The sequence below is a fragment of the Biomphalaria glabrata genome, chromosome 1 (assembly GCF_947242115.1).
Source record: "Biomphalaria glabrata chromosome 1, xgBioGlab47.1, whole genome shotgun sequence".
NCBI classification, from domain to species: Eukaryota; Metazoa; Mollusca; class Gastropoda; family Planorbidae; genus Biomphalaria; species Biomphalaria glabrata.
The window spans coordinates 56,667,914-56,691,366 of record NC_074711.1 but is presented as its reverse complement, the minus strand read 5'-3'; the positions used below and the strand labels follow the sequence as shown (position 1 = coordinate 56,691,366).

The 23,453-nt window shown below is 33.8% G+C and overlaps 2 protein-coding genes across 12 annotated transcripts in view; one reads left to right on the top strand and one right to left on the bottom strand.

The window, feature by feature from the left end:
• Window positions 1-4,261, bottom strand: part of LOC106052281 (tudor domain-containing protein 1-like) — a 47,022-nt gene extending 42,761 nt beyond the window's left edge. Inside the window, exon 1 of one of the 4 annotated variants that reach the window (XM_013207604.2) lies at window positions 4,127-4,261. The gene's annotated coding sequence lies outside the window, so the exon portion shown is untranslated. The other 3 variants (XM_056003707.1, XM_056003723.1, XM_056003727.1) reach the window with 3 other exon arrangements.
• A 589-nt stretch (window positions 4,262-4,850) lies between these two features.
• LOC106052283 (coiled-coil domain-containing protein 186-like) overlaps window positions 4,851-23,453 on the top strand; it is a 33,448-nt gene continuing 14,845 nt past the window's right edge. For 4 of the 8 annotated variants that reach the window (XM_056003697.1, XM_056003681.1, XM_056003689.1 and 1 more), the window contains exons 1-12: window positions 4,851-5,290; window positions 11,937-13,604; window positions 15,206-15,335; window positions 15,455-15,583; window positions 16,054-16,266; window positions 18,320-18,439; window positions 18,587-18,691; window positions 18,821-18,919; window positions 19,123-19,209; window positions 19,286-19,428; window positions 19,637-19,817; window positions 20,215-20,289. In XM_056003697.1, coding sequence (XP_055859672.1) covers window positions 11,944-13,604; window positions 15,206-15,335; window positions 15,455-15,583; window positions 16,054-16,266; window positions 18,320-18,439; window positions 18,587-18,691; window positions 18,821-18,919; window positions 19,123-19,209; window positions 19,286-19,428; window positions 19,637-19,817; window positions 20,215-20,289 — 2,943 coding nt within the window. In that variant the 5' untranslated portion in view covers window positions 4,851-5,290; window positions 11,937-11,943. Of the gene's footprint in view, window positions 5,402-11,936; window positions 13,605-15,205; window positions 15,336-15,454; window positions 15,584-16,053; window positions 16,267-18,319; window positions 18,440-18,586; window positions 18,692-18,820; window positions 18,920-19,122; window positions 19,210-19,285; window positions 19,429-19,636; window positions 19,818-20,214; window positions 20,290-23,453 lie in introns of all 8 variants that reach the window. The other 4 variants (XM_013207610.2, XM_013207608.2, XM_056003666.1 and 1 more) reach the window with 4 other exon arrangements.

The following is a 23,453-nucleotide window of genomic DNA, read 5'->3' as shown; positions in this document are numbered from 1 at the left end:
ATTGTATACACTGATTATAGTAGAGTATCATACAGCTGAGACTGAGTTAGGACTTAGGCCCTAGCCGGCCTAGCCTAATAATAATTAATAATAGTAAATAGATAATAATAATAGTATAGAAATTCTAAGAAATAAGTCTAGATACTTAGACTTGACTTAGTTAGCGTGACTTAGACTTTAGATCTACTGATCTAGTCGTACTCATAGATATAGATCTACTATAGTATTTATAAAACTAAATTTGACTCACTCTAGCGCTAAAGATCTCTAATATTTTACTTTGTTGCCTTACCTGAGATAACTCTTACTGGATAGTCAGTGAAAACTTCCACTGAAGTTTATAAAAAAGAAATACCCATAAAATTAGGATTTTTACGTCTAGACTCTTTTTAAACAAAGCAAGTTAAATCTTTAGTAAATGTATTTAATAGTCTAGGTCTACTGGCATTAAAAAAAAGGGTCTAGATTCTAGATCTATCTATCTATCTATCTATCTATCTATATATATATATATATATAATATATATATATTAAAGCTACAAAAAAAAAAAAAAAAAAGAAGAGTCAGATGATTTAGTGATAGTGGAAAGCACTAAAAACAATAGATATATTTATTATAATAATAATTTTTAAAATACCAACAATATGGCTTAAATGGTTTTGGAAAAATACCCAGATTTTTATTTTGGCCAAATTTTTCGAAATAGGCCTTAATCTCCTAATACATAGATCTAGATCTTGATCAAGATCTATGCATGACTAGATTGACATGAAATTCGTAGGACGTTATTATCTTCTTTTTTTTTTAAGTAACGTCTGTAATATTTAAAGATAGATCGCATATAAAAATCAATATAGATATTATGGTTATTATAGATATATAGCTATAAAACAATTTCGACATAATTCAAAAGCTTCAAATATCTCTTGAGTAAGTTGAGTGTGAGCTATCTCATTGGGAGGGTTCCACTGACAAAAAATCGTTCACGTTTCTTTCCCCCGACAATTTGTTCGCTCGACACTTCGTTCACCCGACAATGCGCTCACTCAGATATTAGGCTCGATCTCTAGCAATCACATTTTTTTTTTTTTTTTTTTTGGAAATAATAGTTACAAAAGTTTTAATGTAAACAAACTAAACACGCGACGAGATTAAATATATGTTACTATTCAGTGAAGAAAACTTACAAAGCCAAACGATTGGTTCGACTCTAAATCAACTATAGGCCTACTAGCACCTGTCATCAGAGCAAAGAGAGATGCACTCGCTACATACAAGGCGAAACCTAGAGCTACCCAATGCAATCTGTTAACTCTGAAAGAAGCTAGAGCCACTGTGCAGAGGACAGCACGGATCTGTGCCAATGAATAGGCCTACTGGATATAGCTTATTGAGAATATTCAGCTCGCCGCTCAAGCAGGCAACATAAGAGGGATATTATGTATGAAGGAATCAAAAAGGCGCTCGGACCTGCCCAAAACAAGTCAGCACCTCTCAAATCAACCACTGGAGAAACTATCACAGACAAGAGCGAACAAATGCACAGATGAGTCGAACATTATTCCGAACTCTACGCCGCAACAAGCTCAATCTCTGCCCCAGCCCTTAACGCTATCAAGCAATTACCCACAATGAATGAACTAGACGAAATACCCACCCTACTAGAACTCAACAAAGCCATAGACAGCATGGCTGCCGGCAAAGCGCCTGGATGTGATGGTATCCCCTAGATCTTCTGAAACAATGCAAAACTCCACTAAGCCAACCTAACTACATGAACTGCCCTGCAAATGTAGGCAAGAAGGTGCTGTGCCACAGGATCTGCGGGATGCAAAGATCATCACCCTGTATAAGAACAAAGGTGACAGAAGCGACTGCAACAACTACAGCTCTTTGATCGAGTGATACTTCCCAGGCTACAAAAACTAATTGCTGAACGAGTCTATCCAGAATCACAGTGCGGCTTTCGCTCAGGGAGATCCACAATTGACAAGATTTTCTCCATCCGTCAACTTCAGGAAAAGTGCAGAGAGCAAAGAATGCCGTTGTACATATTGCATTCATCGACCTGTCAAAGGCCTTTGATCTAGTCAGCAGAGAAGGCCTCTTTAAAATCTTACAGTTAATTTTAATAGGCTGTCCACCCAAGCTGCTAAATAGTATTGTCTCTTTCCACCAAAATATGATGGGTACAGTGCACTTCAACTGCTCCTACTCCGAACGAAAGTTTCAGTATAAACAGCGGAGTCAAACAAGGATGTGTCCTGGCCACAACCCTCTTTGGAATACTATTTTCAATGCTAATCCACCACGCGTTTGACAAATCCATCGAAGGCATATATCTGCATTCCAGATAGGATGGCAAACTTTTAAATATTGCTAGACTGAGAGCCAAAACTAAAACCAGAACCACCCTCATAATAGATATGCTCTTCGCGGACGACGCAGTGGTAGTGGCACACTCAGATAGGAGCTTCAGAGTATTAATGTCCTGCTTCTCTAAGGATTGCAAAGAAAACTAATGGGAAGAGATAGCCTTAGACCGCACTATGGAGAGAGACGGTGACCAAAAAGCTATAGACAGCGAGAAAACATGGGCCTTGACTCTTGAAGAAAAGCGTGCCACACGGAAAATGGCCAGCTCCGGGCCTCTACCACCAAAGCGAAAGCCACCTTGACATGCAATAGGCCTATATGTGGACGGGACGCCGTCTCTCCAAAATAGGGTTTCACGGCCATGTGAAAAAGTGTTCGAGATGAACCATAGTCGTTTCACGACTGAAGGAGGCCGACGAGGATCCAGTGAACGATTTGCCAGTGAACAATTAGACGGTGAACGAATAGTCAGTGAACAATTTGTGTGAACCAATTGTCGGTGAACAAGTTGTCTGTGAGCCAGTTGTCTGTGAACGATAGCCTATAATAATAATAATAATAAACCAGAAAATTCCTCAGTGGAAACTGTTAAAGGGACTACGATGAATTTTGTTTCTCTTTAGCGAAACTCGACCCTGGCAGCGCCAGAGAATGACTACTCGTTCATTTCTAACATAATAATAATAATCTTTATTATCCGTAAGGAAATTTGTCTTACAATTTGTGCATTACACCAAACAAAAAACATCATAACTATAAGAAACCAAAGTGTACATTCACACCAGACTCACTCATAATTTACATGTGACAAAGTTTATTCTTATTTAATGATTTGATTGCCAGGGGAACAAAAGAGTGTTTGTATCTGTTTGTTTTTGCTATCGGTGTCTTAAATTGTATCTCTTTTGTGATGGTAAAATCACAAAATCTTGACACAAAGGGTGATTCTTTATTTCGAGGATCTTGTTAGCTTTTTTTTATAGATGTTTGTCTCAAACAACTGCCCAAATGGGGTTTGTTTTTTGCCAATGATTTTGCCAGCAGCATTTAGGATTCTATAAAGTTTATTTTTAATGCTCAGATTGCCATACCAGGCGGTGATATTGAAACTTAAAATATTGCAGATGTGAGCGTGATAAAACATAGCCAAGGCCTTTTCGCTAACATTAAACGAGGACAGTTTTCTTAGTAATCGTAATCTTTGCTGCCCTTTTTTGCTGATATAATCAGTATTTGCAGTAAAATTTAGTTTATTGTCTAGGATAGTACCCATCTAGGTATTTAAAGGTTTGCACAATTTCAATAGTCTCTCCAGCTACAGAAACAATATCATTTTCCTTCCTGTCCCTACGAAAATCGATTATCATATTCTTTGTTTTTTTTTTACATCGGGTGAACGAATAGTCGTGTAAGAAAATTGTCGGGGGAACGAATAGTCGTGTGAACGAATTGTCGGCTGAACGAAATGTCGGGTGAACGATTTGTCGTTGAACGAAATGCTAGTGAACGAATTGTCGTGCCCCCCCCCCCCCCCCCGCGCTTGGGAGTATGCAAATATCAATAGTGTGCGATTTCGATGTTTAGGCCTATTTTTAAGTAGCCCTATGCTATAGCCAGAGGCGGACTGGCTATATTATATATATATACATACTAACATAGATATTTTGTTAATATTTTGTTTTGTATATTATAGCCTATATTATTATAATAATGATAAATAAACAATAACGAAATAAAGAAACAACTTACTAAATAATGTAGACAATCAAATTATAAAGTATACACACTGTATCAGTAAATATTAGATCTAAATAAAAGGTCTATGAGTAGAATATGATCTGGACCTCGCTCACAAATAAAGGATACCTGCGCATGCTTTACAACACGGGGAAATAAATGGGGAATCCCCGTGTTTAGAGGAAATTTAAGGAATTAGATATTGCACGGCCACGCTATATTTCTTTTTAAAATTAAAAAAAAAATTAAAGTACAGAAATTACGGGCATTTCCTTATAAAACTGATCGATAAAAAGATAATATAAAGATCTATGTGACGATTGATCATTCGACTTCTTTTTAGGAAAGGGGGGGGGGGGGGCGACTAAGCTTGCATATAGACTCTAGCTACAGGAAAATCTAGCACGGTGTAAATGCGACTTACGCCCAATACAATGTAGTAGCTCGGCAAAGTTTATACTTATCTGCCTTGGACGCCCCCCTCCTTACAAACAATTAGGATAAACTAAGTTATTGATCATTTTAACATTGACAAATATCGATGGATAAATGTTGACATTCATTTAGTGCATATTTTCTTCTTCTTTTAATTTATAGATCTATTTTAATATAAAATGTAGATCTAAATGAAGTGTAAATGCTCAAGGATCAGCCTAAGCTATTTTTAGATTATTTTAGTTCGTTATGTTGGCATTATTAGTTGCCAGTTAGACTCTAGACTCTACTAGACACTCTAGTAGATCATCTACTGTAGTACTGTCGATCTGTCTTCCACAAATGGCACAATACATTATACTTTATACTCACTGAGTGACAATGCATAATAATATTCTATCAATTGTTTATTTAGTCTAGATCTAGATTATTTCTAGATCAAGTTCTAGAATCGAGATGACTCAACTGACTCTAGATTTCTACATGTTCATGATGTTGGTCTTTTGGATTTTTGGAAGGAATCATTATCATGATGAATGTATCTCTATTCTAGATCTAGATCTACAACTGTTTACTGTGAACCACTGAACTCTGAAGTGGACTGAACTAGACTAGTGTCACTAGTCACTATCAGACCAGTGTATCACTAGGGACAGGGACTGACAATACTCACTAGAATCGTCACTACAGTACTACAGTGTCTACAGGCTAGACACACTTATCACACTAGGCTGTGAGTCTGTGAGTGTGACTAGGGTTGACTAGCTTGGGGCTTGAGCTTAGTCTAGTCTACAAACAAATAGATCTAATTAAATCTAGTAATCTAGATCTAGATCTAGTAAATAAATAGAAGTATTAAGTTAATTAAGTATAGAAAAATAGATCTAAAATGCTAAATAATAAATATTTATAGTCTAGATTAAAATTTATATATATATAAAATATTCTTTTTTTTTCATATTATATATTTACTAATTAATAGTATTATATATATAGTATCATAATTCATAAGATATAATATAATAAAATAATAATACTGATGATGATATGTACTATAATTATATAATACTATAATATATAGAAATCTAGATTCTAGAGTAATTATTATGCATTTGTAAACACATATACGATTTGTAAACACCCCCATTGTTTTAACGCTGCGCTGTTATTTTAAACTGCATTGGTAATGCACATGCTTCATTTCTGTAAACTTCCTGCATGTCTGCGAGATCTAGATCTACTATCATCACTATACTACTATAGTATATATACTATTATATAGTATAATTCAGAATCTAGATCATTAAATTCTAGCTCTAAATAAATTCTAAAGTCTAAATGATAAATCAACTAAATGGATAATCATACACATCATGTGTATGATTGTATCATTGTATGAATATATGATATATTATGATTGATATTGATCTAGAATCTAGCTAGATTCTGATAGATAGTATGGGATCCTGGATGTGTGTGACCTACACTGATAATAGTGATAATAATAATATAATCTTTTTTATCCAATACTCAATGATAAGGATAAGGCAAGGAAATTTGTCATCTTACAATTTGTGCATTACACCAAACAAAACATTATAACTATAGTGTTACTATAGAAAACCAAAATACACATTCACATCAGACTCACTCATGTGAGTTTACTCAGATTGTTGAATTGTATTTAATAATTTGATTGCCAAGGGAACAAAGAGTTTTTGTGTCTGTCTTTGTAATCTATGTCTTCTATCTCCTTTGTGATGGTAAAATCACAAAATCCTGTATGGGAGGGCCGGAGGGTTATATTTTATTTCTAAAATCTTTTTAGCTTTCTTATGAATGTTTTTCTCAAACAGTTGCTCTAGGCCTAGAGTCTAGAGTATTATGAAATCTAAAAGTTAAAATTTATTCTCTAGAATGTTTAGATTTAGACAATTTAGAGTCTAAATCTAGAATAATTTAAAAATATGATTAAAGAAGATATAATTTTATAGTATAATACTAGATCTAGGTAAATCCTAAAGACAGATTTTTTGGAATCTTTGGTGCCTCTGAGTCCACCCAGCTCTAGTCTAATGGGTACCTGACATTAGTTGGGGAAAAGTAATGGCGGTTGGTCCTTGTGCTGGCCACATGACACCCTCATTACTCGTGGGCCACAATAACATTTTTTAGATGACATTTACATCATCTGCCCTATCGATCACAATGTCTGTCAGGGGAACTTTACTTTAATTTTTACTAGATCTAGAATAGATATAGTTCAGCGATGCCCAACCAGATTCGACCTGTGGGCCATTTTAATTTCCGGCACTCATGTCGCGGGCCATGTGGAAATGTATAAAAATGAAATGAAATTTACCAGAACCAACTTATTAGAAACTTGTGGATCTAGTAGTTACATTAATTAATGGGATTGGAAGTTTATCTCTTTTTTTTTTAAACATGTGAGCAACATTGTAGCTAGTTTTTTCAATGACTTATTTACCTGTCTCTTTTTTGTTAATATTCCCATTGATCCTCCCATCTCTATAGACATAGTTTAACAATCGCGTCATATTTGTTTTATAATGCTGTTTATATGTTGTTGTTGTTTTTTAAAACAGCCACTGTTTACAAAACAAATATGTTGGCTGGTTATCATGTTGCACAAAAAAGTAAAGACCTGTTCAAATTTTCCTGGTAGTCTCTAAATTCAGAATCCACTTTTAGTTTCTTCAGCTCTACCACTTCATAAACCTACACTACACATGTTCAATGTCATGGTACTAGTCCATCAGAGAAAAGTAGGGGCTCTAACTTAGATAAAGCAACATTTTTCAACCTTTTTTTTGTTTAAGATGGAATGGGGATTTTTTTTTAACGTTTCGGCGGGCTGGATGAAACCATGCGCTGGCCCGCGGGCCGTATTTTGGGCATCACTGATATAGATGAATTTAGCAAGGTTTCTATCAGCAGACTCAGTAGGAAAGTAGTGTGAGTAGAGTAAGCACAAAATGTATTGTTACATTGTATCAAAATTTATAAACATTTTGAAAACATTAAAATCAAAAACAGTCTTTAAATCAACATTTCTATGTTAGACCTTAAAGAGCTTTTACAGAAACTATTAGCAAAATACATGATAACTAAAGGGTATAAAAACTATTATCATTTATAAATGATTAAGCACAAAACTTAAAAAATTATGTCAATAAGCTAAACATTTTAAAGCTTACTAAACAACAACTAATAACAACTTACATTCAAAAGTTTCCATTTCAGGATTTCAAACTTAGAAACTTATCAAAAGTCTAATCTATAACTGTCATTTTACAAATTAAAATAATTTAGTTTGATCTAGATTTATGTATTTAACATAGATCTACTTATTCTGCCAACAGGCTATTAAAGTTAATGTTCTTTATGGCTTTCATCTACCTTTGCTCCTTATATCTATCCATAGGTTTGGATACTTGGTTTAACACCTAAAACTAGACAGAATGGTGCTTTTAGAAGTAATTATCACATAGTAAGATGTGTTAAGGTTCTTTACTTATTTGCATCTTCGTCTAGAAAACATATTTACTCATTTAAATGGCTCAAGGAAGCTGAAGAGTAAACTGAGATTCTTTTGTCATATTTTCTTTTTTTTTCTTTTCTGAAAGTGTATTGGAAGAAACAAATTTTATTCAAAGTAGCCGTTGCATCTAAATTTTGCAAGATTGTATGCAATCTTCTCTATATTTGTAAAATACCACTCATTCATTGATCAAGAGATATCTTAAACCGTGGTTTAGATGAAATATGTCACGAATTCCGTATTTTTAAATCAATTTTTTTTCTTTTTCCCTTGGTCTACTTATTTTTAATATGCCTTAAAACTTATTTCCACTTCTTTTAGACGCTGTCTAAACAAAACCATTCCTAATAGCCTTATTTATTGACAAAATAGATCTGGAGTCTTTTTCTTTTTTTCGATAGAGAGAAAGAGAGAGAGAGCAAGGAATGGTACTCTGTAACACTTTAAAAAAAAAACAAGGTTACAAAGACAGTTTGTGTGGAAACACAAACTCAAAATCGGCCCCCGAAGTGGTCCACCCAGGCAGGCTTCAAAATTTTCAGAAAGAACATCCGAATGAAATTATATCAAAGACAAATGACAGATAAGAATGGAGAAAGAAGGTTGACAGATCCTGTGTAGTGCCCCAGCGGTCCAGCAGATCAAAGGATAGGTGAAATTGAATGTAAAGTTAGATGTGAACCTCGCCTAACTGATGTCTTATATAATTGATCTAATTGTTTTGAAAAGGCTCAATCTCTTATTCGAATCATCTAGAAAACAACACATTTCCGTTACAAAAAAATAGAGATAAGGTGGCAAGAAAATGCAGTTTACAAGTTTTATATTTAACTTAAATTATGCCTAACTTATAATGCATACTAATTAGATTATTTCTCTTTAAAAAAATAGTAAACATTTGTTTGTGTGTAAGTATAGTACTTAGTATAACAGAACTTAACAATAAAAATATAAAAACAAAAATTTTTGACAAAAAATCTACAACCGTTTGTATTAAAAATATGGAATACTGTAGTCTCCCCTAATAAAAGCCTCAAGTGTTTGAGTGTTTAATAATTAATAGTTGTAAAAGTGGTGTATTTTATAAAAAAAAACTGCTTGCATAAGTGAGTAAAAAATTAGATTTTTGGCTTTCAGGAAGGAAAAAAGTAGCCGTTGCATCAGAACTTTGAATGGTCTAAAATATGGTAATGTCGGATTTTCACTATCTTTTATAGTTTACGAGATCTAAACGGTACGGATGGACAGACATTTCACACAAAACTAATAGCGTCTTTTCCCCTTTCGGGAGCCGCTAAAAAGCCGAAATCTTTATAGCAATAAAAAGATAAATCTAGATCTATTGTCATTTCGCTACATTCAAAAGGGGTGAGTTAAACTATTTCAATAAAAAATAAACTAAATTGATATTTCATTTTTTTTTTGTTAAGAAAACAAAATACCAAAATAAATGTTGAAAGGGAATGGGAATGTGACATTCATTTGAGGCCTACAGTAAATGCATTTTTTGTATTTCGGCCTAAAACTGGTGGTATGAAGAAATGTATGCTGTGTCTAATTGTGTTAAATATTATTATTATTTTATTATGTGAATATATATATATATAACATTAAAGATTGGGGGAAAAAATACAACTAACCAAAAGGGGTGGGTAGGTCACGGTTGAAATAAAATTGAATTGAGAAGCCTAAGAAAAGTCATAGAGTGTACAAAGGACTCTCTTTTTTTTTTTGCCGAGGAGGGAGGGGGAGGGAGAGAGAGTGGATAAGTGAAAGTGCTGCTATAATTAACAGGCCCAAAATATGAGTGTGTGTGGATATCTATGTTTCGGGGTGTATTATGAGGCAGGTCCTTCCAAATCAAATCTAGTCAAAAGTTTATGTGGGAGAAACTACGATGTGCAGGCTAAAAAAAAAATGGGGGTTTCACTGAGCGAAAAAGAGAGAGCTGGCCATAACATTTTTTTGTAACAGGTACACTAATTCACAGGCTTAAAAAGTATGTTAGGTTGATTGTTAAAATGTTGCCTGTTTATTGAAATTCAAAAAAAGAAGAGGGGGTGTTCAAAAAAATATAAAGCCAGGGAACTAATCAATGGGTGTAGCCAGTGTGTAATGCTTACTCTTATAAAAAAATAGTTAAGTAGTTTTACAGTTGGTGTCTTTCCTCCTCAGTCTCTTTCTCCACCTGTCAATTAAAAGAAATTTTGAAAGATTTCTTTCATCTAGTTGAAGTCTAACATGTAAACTTGCAGGCTTAGCTTTTTTAGTAGCCTATCTTTTGATCAGTGTATTGCATTCTCATCAGGAAGTAATGGAAAGGGAAAAAGCTTTAAAAATTGGTTTAGTCATGGCATACAAAAAAAAGTAATCATTTGGGAAGTATTGTTTGTTTTTTTGCTTATTGGACTATTCACTCTCTGATATTGTTAATGCCCAAAACCAGGGCATCTGTGTGACTACTTGCATGCAGGGCTGCTATGTTTTGTAAGGAAATTCTGAATTTTAATAATACTGTTTGAAATGCTAATATCTCGTTTGGTTGTTTAGGCACTTCTGTTTATGATTGGTTTCAAATAATGCTAGGCTTTCCCTAAAAAAAAATATTCATTCTTGTTTTGTTTTTATTAGATACATTGTTGATACTTATAGGGTCTGTTTTATTTGTCTCATTTTTTCAATAATGTGACCCTTTCATACATTTTGAGAGAATGAAGCTATAGAAAGTTATACAGAAGGAAAATTCTAGGTTAATTATAATGTCATTGGTTAATATGCATGACTAAATGCATGACATGATGCGTAGGACGTAATCATCTTCTTTTTTGAAGTAACGTCTGTATTATATAAGATAAGATAAGATAATGTTGTATGGTATTTAATTGTTTTCAAAAATGTTTTAATGTCTTATATCTGTTTTTTTTTGTGTGTGTGTCTCACCTCTTTTATAGCCATGGGACTGAAGACAGTTTTGGTATTTAAAGACAGTTTGGTATTTAAATTAAACAAAAATGTCTTTTTTTTTTCTTTTTGTTCATTATTTAATACTAAAAGGTTTATTTATAACCTGATAGATTTAAGCATAAATTTTATATTATCATAATGCTGAATCTAAATGTTAAGTCTTGTGGGTTAAATGATTAAATCTATAAACATCATTTGTGCTACTGTAGCCTGATTCCAATAAATTAAAATTCAGAATTTCCTTACAAAACATAGCAGCACTGCATTCACGTATCATCCATGTTAATAACATTATGTTACAATCAAATATTAACAAATGATATTAATTTTATGTAACTTGGACAAATTTTGTCTCATTTTCAATCATTTAATGAATTTATTTGTGTTAGTTGACATGTTGAAATCCATATCTAATTTCATCTTAAACATTTTGTTTTCAAAGTCTTCAAAGGAAAGTAAAAAACAAATTATGATATTCATTATAAAAAAACAAACAAATGTAATGTATTCATTAATATTTAAACATGAAGTAATTTTGTCTTCATATCTCTGCAATAAAAAAAAAGCATACTGCAAATAGTTATAAAACCTAGACCATCTTGTCTGCTGCTTCTAAACTATGCCCAGATGTTACCATAAATACAATAAATTATTGTAACAGTTGTGTTAGTCATGGTTACAAGTTAAGGGGGAAAAAATATTTAGCCTTATTAATAGAAAAAGACAATAATTCTAGTTTTCTTTTTTAAATTTGTATCTAACGAGGTCTTAATGGTTAGATCACCTATTTCTAAGAATGGGAAAAAAAAATTTGATGTGCAATTATTTGTTTTTATTTGTAAAAATATATTTATTTTTCAGTTGAAGAATGAGCTGGGGTGAACAAGAAAGCATAGCAGAATCATTAGAAAATCCTGATCCAGAAGAAGATTTAGATCTGCCACGCAGACAAAATGAAGATGTTGAAAGACCTGAAGACGACCTGGGTGTACCTATTGTTGAAACAAGTGCTTTTTTTACAGAAAACAATGCAAGAACCACTGACAATTCAGCTGTTTCAGATCAAATTGACAATGAGCCTAATGTTACTAGTGATGAAAAGGATGTACATTGTGTCAATGCATTAGTTGCTCACACTGAAGATGGTGCAGGGCTTGCAAGTTTATTATTAGAACATGATGCAATACCCGTTTCTAACATTGAGACTGATTGCAAGCACATTTGTATTGCAAATTCTGATAAAAATCTGGTTGCCAAATCAGATTTGAACATTAGTGAATCTAGAAACACTAGCATGTCAGAAGTTGAACAACCCACCAGGAAAGTAGATCAATTTGGGGAAAGAAACACTCTTCAGTTCAGTGGTGATGTTGAAGTATCAAATAATCTTGATGATGCACCTGAGGCTGAAATAGCTGGTATCTGTGATAACAGAGATTCACACAATGATGAAGATAATATGAATCTACATGGTTCTCATCCTATTTCCAGTGTTAACTCCAGTACTGATGACACTAGCTTCTCGTGTACAGCAATTCATATTCAGACAGATGCAGTGGCTGATCAGAGAACTATTCCTAATGATGATTCTATTGAACAATTAAGTAATGAGGTGTCAGACATGCTTGCCCCTGAATGTGATAGACAAGGGGCAGCTCTAGCTACAGCTGCTGTAGTAGATGACAGTCATGTAACAACAGAAAGTCATACTGACTTTGTGCCAGCAACTGTAGACATTCATGAACAAGCAAATTTTGCTAATAATGATTTTAATAACTCAAAAGTTCCAATGGGTACTGTTGATGTACTTGCCAGCAGTTCGTGTAAATTTACTTTATCTACACACATTCCTTCTAGTGATGCTACCTCAGAAGCCACAGACTTGGTGTCCAATTCTGCTAAGCTAGAGTCCTCTCCTGCTGAAAATTATTCATTGGTGCATAACTTAGAAAATGCTCTTGTGCCTCCTGAGGATCACAATTCCCCAAATGCAATATGTAATTCCATTCATCAAGACTCTCATTCAGACAAAGTCAAAACAATCAATCTTTCTAATGATGGGAATAGAGCATCAAATCCTCCCACTATAGCATTTTCTCAAGATGAGAGCTGTTTTAACCAGATAACAATTATGAACCAAGAGGTTGTTCTTCAGAATAACACTTGCACCAGTCCTTCAAAACAGCTTTCTCTTAACTCAACATCATCTTCTTCTCAGCAGTCATCACCTTCTAGATCAGTTTTTGCACACACTGAGGAATATGACTCAAACAGCTTACAGAGGAAACTAGCTCTAGCACTTCAGAGTGATGATGAGGATGAGTTGCTACATGAACTGGATGCAGAGCTTCTTGCTAGACCTAAAAACAGATCTCCAATGGCATTTACAGCGCAGAAGTTTAAGAACTTAGAACATGACAACACACCCAGTTTACTAAATGGGATGCAAGGCTTTGACATGAGACAACTACAAATTCATAACAGGCAGTTATTGGAACAGTTGAAAATAAGAGATGAAGAAATTTCAAGGTATTTTAAGTTTCTTTAGATGTACTTCTTTAAGCTCCATTTTCCTTTTATAGTTTTTTTTTCTTCAATTCTTTGACTTTATCTTAAAATACTGAATTCATTTATAGCTTTAAAAATTATTTAGATTTATGACAATATAAAGACTTAGAATTAAAATTACTAACTTAAAAGTTACATCTGTAGATCTTAGTGGATACTGAGATTTTCACTTTGGCTTTGAAGATGTTGAGTTCACCCGGTTCATCCACTTCTCTATTGGAAGGAAGGTGGGGGTGGGTGGGTTAAAGAATTAGTCATTATCCTAGAAATATACAATCTCGTTAAGGGCTTACCAAGGAAACAGCTCAACTCTTCATTTATTTTTTATGATTAACTTTTTGTTTAAAGTTTTAACCAAAAGATTGGTGACAAAGTAAAGTGCTTTTAAAGTTTTTTCTAAGTAGTTTATGTCTTTTTTATTGCTCATAGTGGAATTGATTATTATAATAGATAAATATAAATATAATAATTGTATAATGTTACAAAAATACTATAAAGTTGTATAGTAGTTAAATTTAAACAACTTGGATTTTTAAAAAAAATCTGCTAAATTTATTTTATAAGATTTATAAATATTACTAGTCTACCGGCGGCATAGCATACGCCAATATTTTGCAGGGCCGGCCTTAGGCCACTTCAACCTATGCCACCGCACTGGGCCCCGCACTTTCATAGGACCTGCGCTAATTCTAGGTATATAAATTATTAAATTAAACCATATTATAACTTAAAACAGATTTCCCGCGCCCTCCTGTCGATTTACCAGGAGCTCCTGGAAATCTTCCGAAATTACAAAATATACGAAAAAGTCATTAAAATATACGGAAATATATAGACAAAAATTGTCATTTTAGGGTGTCATTCAATATGGAAAATGCCAATCCTACGCGCGATAAATAAAAACGGCATTATGCATTAGCCATAATTGTGTAATCTGGTGAAAGAATCTTCTCACCCCTCAAGCTAATGAAGAATTACTTGAGGTCTACAACTCTTAAAGATAGATTGAAACATTAGGTAATTCTTGCTATTGAGCGTGATCTATGTAGGAAACAGAATTATTATGATATACTGTGTGACTTTGCTACAGAAATAAGAGAGTGATCTTTCCTTTACTTCTTTACTACCCAAACTCTTGAGTGACGAAGAGAATTATATATATTGATATTTATAATAAAGCCAACTGGTGATACTATAACAATTTTTTAAAAATCTGGACAAATACTATAGTGTACTTATTGCTAATTTTTTTTTTTCTATAACAGTTTTAACCTTTTGCACACAGATTCTGATTTTTCAGTTAAGGTGTTTAAACATTTTCAGCAAGACATATATATATATATATATTTAAAGATCCTTCCCTATGCATTGTTATCATTAGATAAACCTAACTTGTGAATTTTATACTAGTAAGATGGACAAAATGATTTCTGGAAGTATTATGTTTTACAATAATTTTAAAATGACTAATTGTAAAAAGTATCTCAGGTAACAATGACTTAGGGCATGGTTCTTATGTTTGTTAATATATTTTTTAAAGCATTTGTTTGATCCCACCTCAGATTAACAGAAGAGAATAGAGCACACAAATCTGAAATAGCCCAGCTGAACTCCACTTTAAGTCAGTGCCATTGTAAATACAGCCCAAACTTGACTAGTGCAGATGACCTTTATTTACCACAGATAAAAGAGGTAGTATGGGAGTCTGTGGTATTTGTTAACTGTCATAGACTTATATGCTAGTGTAAATACTTCACTCTAATGATTTATATATGAGGATTTTAGAACAGGAATCATTTTGTTCATTACAGTTAGAGAAAACAATATCTCAGCAAGAAAAGGAAATTAAATTCTTCAAAGAGAAATTAACAAGTCATGACAGCTCTGCTAAGAAAACTATTCAAAGCTTGCAAAATGAACTCAAATCTAGAGTTGATCAGGTACTTTATTAAAAATAGTTTTTTTCAGCTTTTCAAAAACTGTGAATATCATTTTTTAAAATTCTATATTATTAGTATTCTTTTATAAAAATTCAAATTTAAGCCATTCTTAACTAAAATTATCTATTTTAACACACAACACTTCTAAGGTATTATGAAATCCTGATTGGGGCCTAGCCAGTTATGGAAATTTATTGACTCGATGGTCCCAGGTTCGAATTCTGCTTGGCACCATCCCCCACAATGTTTGGGCTAGGATGTAATAATTTTCAATTCGGAACGAATACAAACTATATAAGGTCACATTCCTATCTGAGACAGCAATATTGACTTGTCTTTCATACCTAATAAATAGAAATATATATTAGTCTTGCTATTATTTTTATGCAAAATATTATTTTGAATTTCTATTTTTTATTTTCTCTTAAAATAATCTTTAAACTGTTACTACTATTCCACATTTTGTGTAGATCACTAAAATGTATGAAGAATGTTGTAAAGAAAAAGACACCATTGTCATACGTTTTGCTGAATCAGAGGCCAAGCTTATGGAAGCTAAACGTATGATAGAAAAGTGGGAAGCTAAAGCTAAAGAGGCCTTGAAAGAAAAGGAAAGTATGATTAGTGCTGTTAAGACTGCCAAAGCTGACAAGGAAAGGCTTGTTGTTAGTTTTGAGACCAAGGTTTGTTGTATTTAACAACTTTTTTTTCCTGTGTACTTTTTCACTGATAATGCTTTGTATCTGAGTAGTCTCTTTTGTTTTTGTATTGAAGGTTTTTGAGTTTGAAGACGCATTTATTTTTATGTGGGATGCGTGGTTGAGAGGCTACCTATGAAGGGGGCTCGAGGTTCGACAAAGAGTCGAGCAGAGTTGTGTTAACTGAGCGCCTAAAGGCAGCACGGAAAAACCTTATCCCAGGTACCATCTTTCCCCACAGGTCCAAAAATGAGATTGGACCATAGCGCTCTGAGCATGCTACAAGCATGAAAGTAACACGATATAAAAGCTATAATTATTATCTTTTAAGATTTTTGGACACCCCTGAGTCATCTCAATTCTAATGGTTACTTGACATACGTTGGAGAACAGACCTGCCTACCGTTACGCAAAATGCGTATTCGATACACAAAATCTCTCAAAAATGACCACCAGTATGCAAATACAAATTTCACCCATCGCTTTACGCATTTCGTATCCTTTTTTCCCCTCTCTAGATTAGCTTACGGAGGTCACGCTAAGCCGTCCTATATAATGGGGGGGAGAGAAAAGGTGGGGTGAACACATTGTGCCCAGATCAATACTTTGATTGGTTCTTGATAGCAATTACATTTAGTCTAGAAATGAAGAACGCAAGAGTGAGGGAGTGGCGGGTTTATACCGTTCATTTAGCTGCTACACCAACGTGACTAAGTTAATTAGTAGAAATTAATTCTTTTGGAGCTTTAAAAAAGTCGAATGCAAAAAAAGAATCCCTGATACTTGTATTCATTTTAATTTTAAAAAATTATCGATCGCTCTATCGATTAAAAAAACATTCTAGATCTCGAATCTATGCTCTAGATTACTTATTATATTTATACAGGGATAGATCAAGAGTCTTTATAAATCTAGACTACAACCCTATGAGCTAGACATTACATTATGATGCTCTACATTCTAGATCTAATCTAGTATGATCTAGGATCAATATATAGATCGATAATATCAAGATCTAGATTCTTAGATTGTCTTAGATCAAGGTTGAATTTATGCCTACGAAAGTTTGGAGTAGGCCTATGTTTGTAGTGGATCCAGGAGATCGGTAACACTCTTGAGTCCAGATCTAGATATTATCTCATATAGATCTAGAACTATTCTGAAGCTTCTAAATCTAGACAATCTAGATCTAGTTATATAGAAGATCTATGTAGATTTAGATCTAAATAATTAAAGAAAGAAAGAAATCTAGATCTAGAATTTATATAATTTAGGCTAAGATTATGATCTTTATTGAATCTTTATACATATCTAGATTTGTTCTACTCGTCTTTTCTGGTATCTTGAGACAGTATAGACCAGATCTCTATTATTATAATATAGTATAGTATTAGAAATTAATATAAATTATGTGTTAGTACTATTAGTTAGGTAGATTATTAGATTAAGATTTTAAATCTAGTCTCTAGACCCATGTAACTACTAAATTAATAGCTTTAAATAGATCAAATAGATCTAGATCTAGATTCTAAATTTACTACTGGCAGTTGTGATATACAGATTTATTGGCCTGTATTAATTAAAAAGGAAATAGTCTTCTTTAATATTTATCTAGATCTAATTATAATTTTATTTTGCTTTCAATATATATATATATATATATATATATTTATTATATTTGATAAAATAGTCGATCGCGCAAGTGTTACACATTCTGGTGCCAAAATACACATTTTGACCATCAGTGTTACACATTTAGACTTTTTTAGGTAGGCAGATCTGGGAGAAGTAAATGCGGTTGGTCATTGTGCTGGCCACATATCTTTATAACCATTGACCATAGAAACAGTTTATCTTCCCCCATAGATCACAATTAATAAAAAAATGTTTTTAAACCTAAAGATTTTTTTTATGAGTGTAATGAATTTTTTTTAAAAAAAGCTTTTCTGGAACCAGTTGAAATCTCCCTTCAGAATCACTTATAGATGTTGGCTGTAAAATCGTAGGTATTGAAAGCCATTTCTTCTTTTTAATGCAGTGTGCAGAAATAAGTAACTTAAATAAAGAAATTGAAAAGTTGAAAGAAGCCTTGAGTTCGAGTGAATTTCGGATCAAGTGGTTTCAAAATAAGTTGAAGGATGAACTTGAGCAACACAAGGTAGAACTAGTTTTTGATATGTTTCATCTCACATTACCTCTAGAATTAGAAAGTATTTCCCTAGTTTAATCATAGAAAAATAAAATTTTGAATTATAAGTACAAAAATGTACTTAACATTTCTACATTTTTATGCTCATCACATTAGGAAACCAAAGCTACACTTGAGAAGACAACTGTTAAGTTAAAAGAAGCTCGGGAAGAAACAGAAATAATTCGCCAAGAATGTCAATCTATTGTTAAACGATATCAAGTGAGTTCTCCTAGTTTTCAGCCATTAATTTTTTTTTCATCAATATGCATATTTACAAAGTTGTAATGTGAATAATTGATCCATTTCTACATGAATATCCAATAAAAATTGTTTGTATTGTTCCTTCAGGAGTCTGAAGAAATCAAGTCCAATAGTTTAGACAAGGAGTTGAAGATTAAAGAGACAGAACTAAGAACACAAATGCAAGAGAAAAATGATACAGAAGAAGTAATGGCTGTTTTTGTTTTAAATCAGAATAAGAACAACAAAATTGTATTTTTAAAAAATAAAATCCTTTTTCTTAGCAAATATGAAAAGCAGCTATTATAGATATTAACTTCTACTTTAAATAAATAAGATTATTAAAAATAAAGTTTAAAAAAAATGTGTTAGCTAAATTTTAAGAATTGTCATATCTCTTGTGCCATTAGATTCATCAAATGACCAAAAGAGAGTTAGATTCTTTGAAGGTGCAACATAAGGATATCTTGGAAGAAGTGAAAGCTCTCAAAGACAAGGTAACCAAACATTCATTCTTATACTTAATAAAAGTCTTCAATTAACTGTGTTACTTTTCAAGTTTTATATCAACAGGTTCAATGTCTTGAAGTGGAGAGGCAACAGAACCATCTCATGATTGAAAACTATCAAGAAATTATGCAGAGACAGAAGACAGACAATGGGACCCTTAAAGCACAAGTCTCTGCTCTGTCAAGTCTTGAGGATGAATATAAAAGGTAAGCTAATAATAATTACTACATGATAGCCAGAAAGTTTTGCAGAAAGTTGAGATGGTTTATTTAACTGGCACTGTTGTGATTTACTGGCCTTTCTTTCAACACTTTTATTTAATTTTCTTGTTTGGCAATTATTTTCTCTGTAATGAGCACAATTTTAAGAGAGACTTTGAAAACTGATTCTATTTTATTAAACCACTGTTCCCAGAGCTCAGGAGCTGATCAAAAGTCTTGATAAAGATATAATTGAACTCAAGGTAGCTAACCGTGATCTTCAGAAAGATATGGAAGCATGCAGAGAGAGGGAGTCCAAGATGCTGTCCCTTCAGTCAGAATTAAGTCGATCAAATGCTATTATTAAATCTGAAAACACGACTCTAATCAACAAGGTAATTTCTATATAATCTTGGGATGTAGGTATGTGTTTGCTAAAAGTTAGGTTTGCAGATATCTATATTTTTTTGTTTGTTTTAACAAAGGTTAAAATTTGTTTAATTCAGTGCAATTTTAATTAATTAAATCATTACATTTTTAATTACTTTCATCAGTCCAATTTTAATTGAATAAGTATAATTTTATATAATATGTCTATCTGTTATTACTAAGTAGGTCAATTAGTGAATGGCTGACTGAATATAACTTTGAAGCCAATTATTTTTGCTTATTAATATAACTATATCAAAAGATAAAGACAATGTTTCTGTTAAATAGCTTTCAATTCAAAGAATAATTATTTTTACTGTATAATCTCTTTTTTTTTTCTTGTGGATTCATGTATCATTACAGTCATCATTACTGGCTGAAGAGGTAGAAAGAATGAAGAAAGAAGTTCAAGAATTGGAAGATAATGTTAAGAAGCTGGTAAGATGAAATGATCATGTCCCGGTGTTTATATATATATATATATATATATGTATGTATGTATATATATATGTATATATATATATATATATGTATGTATGTATATATATATGTATATATATATATATATATGTATGTATGTATATATATATGTATATATATATGTATGTATATATATGTATGTATGTGTGTATATATATATATATGTATGTATGTATGTGTATATATGTATGTATGTATGTGTATATATGTATGTATGTATGTGTGTGTGCGTGCGCGTGCGTGCATGTGTTTTTTTTTTTTTTTTTTTCTCGTTCTAACTAGACTAAAAGGGGAAATTAAAAGATACGAAACAATGAGCGGGTAAAACTCTCTATACACAACAGCAGTAGAGAATAGAAGCAATTCTCAAACTCTTAAATGCTGCTCGTAACCCATAGAGGACAGTAATAGAGATAAAGCCTCACAAATGACAGAAAATAAAAACAAGACAAAGTGAACGTTAACAACTAGGCTTATAAAGTATTTTAAAAAACAAGGCTGTCAAATTAATTATTTTGTTATCATAAGCATCTCAGACAAAGTGACTTTTTAGAACTGTTTATCATTCAAATAAAACAAAAAAAAAAGTATGCAACTCCATGTCCGGCATTTTCTTTCAATAGTATTTAGTGGGTAATGCTGTTCTATGTTCTTTTTATTTTTATATGGATCAAACTGATAGCAAGAATTTAAGTGACATAATACCTTAGTATATCGTATGCCGGTCCCAAGCCCGGGTGAGAAAGGAGGAGGGTTTGGCGTGGGGCTAGCGACCCCACCCTGTAAAACCACTATTGCTACAGAAACGGCAAACTCGACACATAATGAAAACTATACATGCGGCGAGGGCGGCCAAACCCTGATGACGGTGTTGGATCAAAGCCAACTGGAAGTCCAATACCCGATACATGGCAAGCCTTTCAACGCAAGGAAACCGACTCTTATAGGCACGTGGAATGTAAGAACCCTGAATCAATGCGGTAAACTGGCCCAACTTTTAAGAGAGTTTGACTCTTATCGGCTGGACATCCTTGGGATCTGCGAGATGCGGTGGACGTCAAGTGGAAAAATTATCAATGATGGCAAGACAATAATATATTCAGGACATGACAAGGAGCACATTGGTGGTGTAGGAATCATCATGTCTAAAATAGCAGCTTCAGCGCTAATTGCTTGGAAGCCGATCAGTGACCGCATCATTACAGCTCGACTCCAAACAAAGCAAATTAAAGTCACTACCATCCAAGCTTATGCCCCTACAGAGGATGCAGAAGATACCATCAAAGATCAGTTCTATAATCAACTACAAACCACTCTTGATGAAACACCTACTCACGACCTAATTCTACTGATGGGAGATTTTAACGCCAAAATCAATCCCAACCGAACTGGCTTTGAATATGTAATGGGACCATATGGCTCTGCAGAAAACATCAGTGATAATGGCGAGCGTTTGATTTCTCTCTGCGCATCCAACAGCCTTTCAATTGGAAACACATATTTTAAGCACAAACAAATACACAAAAAAACATGGCGATCACCAAATGGGGAAACCTTCAACGAGATAGATTACATTTGCATCTCCAAACGATGGAGGTCATCTCTGTTAGACGTGCGGACCCGCAGAGGAGCTGATATTGGCTCAGACCACTACCTTGTCAGTGGCAAATGTAAGCTCCGATTGAAACGCCAACCAAAACGAGCCACACGAGCCCGCCCATTTAATGTAGAGAAGCTTAAAGACGGCAATACTGCAGCACAGTTCCAATTGAAACTAACGAACCGCTTTGAGGCTCTTGCAGATATATTGACCCTTGAAGAAGAGTGGGCCAACTTCAAAGATACCACTATTGGGTGCGCAGAAGAAGTTATCAGAAGGAGGCGAGGTTCATACAAGGAACGGTGGATACAAGACAGAACATGGAAATTGATAGATGAGAGGAAAGAGGCCAAACGTAGACGAGATCAGAAAAATGAAACACAGGATCGCAGCCTAGCGGAAGAAGCCTATAGGGAAGCAGATCTGAAAGTAAAGAGAAGCTGTCGGCAAGATAAACGGGACTGGATTGAGCAGAAGGGACAAGAGGCACAAGCAGCTGCAAGCAGAAATGACACAAAAACCCTCCATCGTATTGTCCGAGATCTCACTGGAGCAAAGAGTGGACATGGGGCACCAATAAAAGACAAGCAAGGCAAAACTTTGTTAACGAAAGAAGAACAGGATGCAAGATGGATAGAGCACTTTAAAGAGACCCTTAACCAACTGTCGCCAGACATAACTTACATATTCAAGGACCCCTCTCCAGACAATGATCTCAAGGTCAAGACAGACCCAATAACTGCTGAGGAGGTTACCATGGCCATTGCAGTGCTAAAGAATAACAAAGCACCAGGACTAGACATGATATCAGCAGAAATGCTAAAATATGGGGGACAGTGCATTGTTAACAGAATGACTGATCTCTTAAATCTCTGTTGGCGAACTTCAAAAGTCCCAGAGGACTGGCAAAAGGGAGTGATTGTAAAGCTTCCAAAAAAGGGCAACTTGGCAGACTGTAACAACTGGAGGGGCATTACTCTCCTCTCTGTCCCAGGCAAAGTTTTCAGCACTGTTTTGTTGAGACGGCTTCAACAGTCTGTAGATGAAAGGCTCAGAGAAGAACAAGCAGGTTTCCGAAGAGGCAGATCATGTACAGAGCAGATTTTCGTTTTACGAAATATCATAGAACAAAGTTTTGAGTACCAACAACGGCTAACGATCAGTTTCGTGGACTTCAAAAAAGCGTTTGATAGTGTCCACCGAGAATCACTATGGAAAATAGTTAGAGAATACGGTATACCAGAAAAATTCGTCCAGATCCTACGACACCTTTACAGTCAGTCTAGTTGCTGCATTAATACAGAAGAGGGAACAACAGAGTTTTTTACAATCGAGACAGGTGTGAGACAGGGGTGCATCTTATCTCCCTTCCTTTTCCTCCTAGCCATCGACTACATAATGAGGAGAGCAATGAACCAGACTGCCTTTGGTATTCCATGGCATGAACAACTCCGATTGACGGACTTGGACTTTGCTGATGATGTTGCACTACTCGGGGCTACAAATAAATGCATTCAAGAAA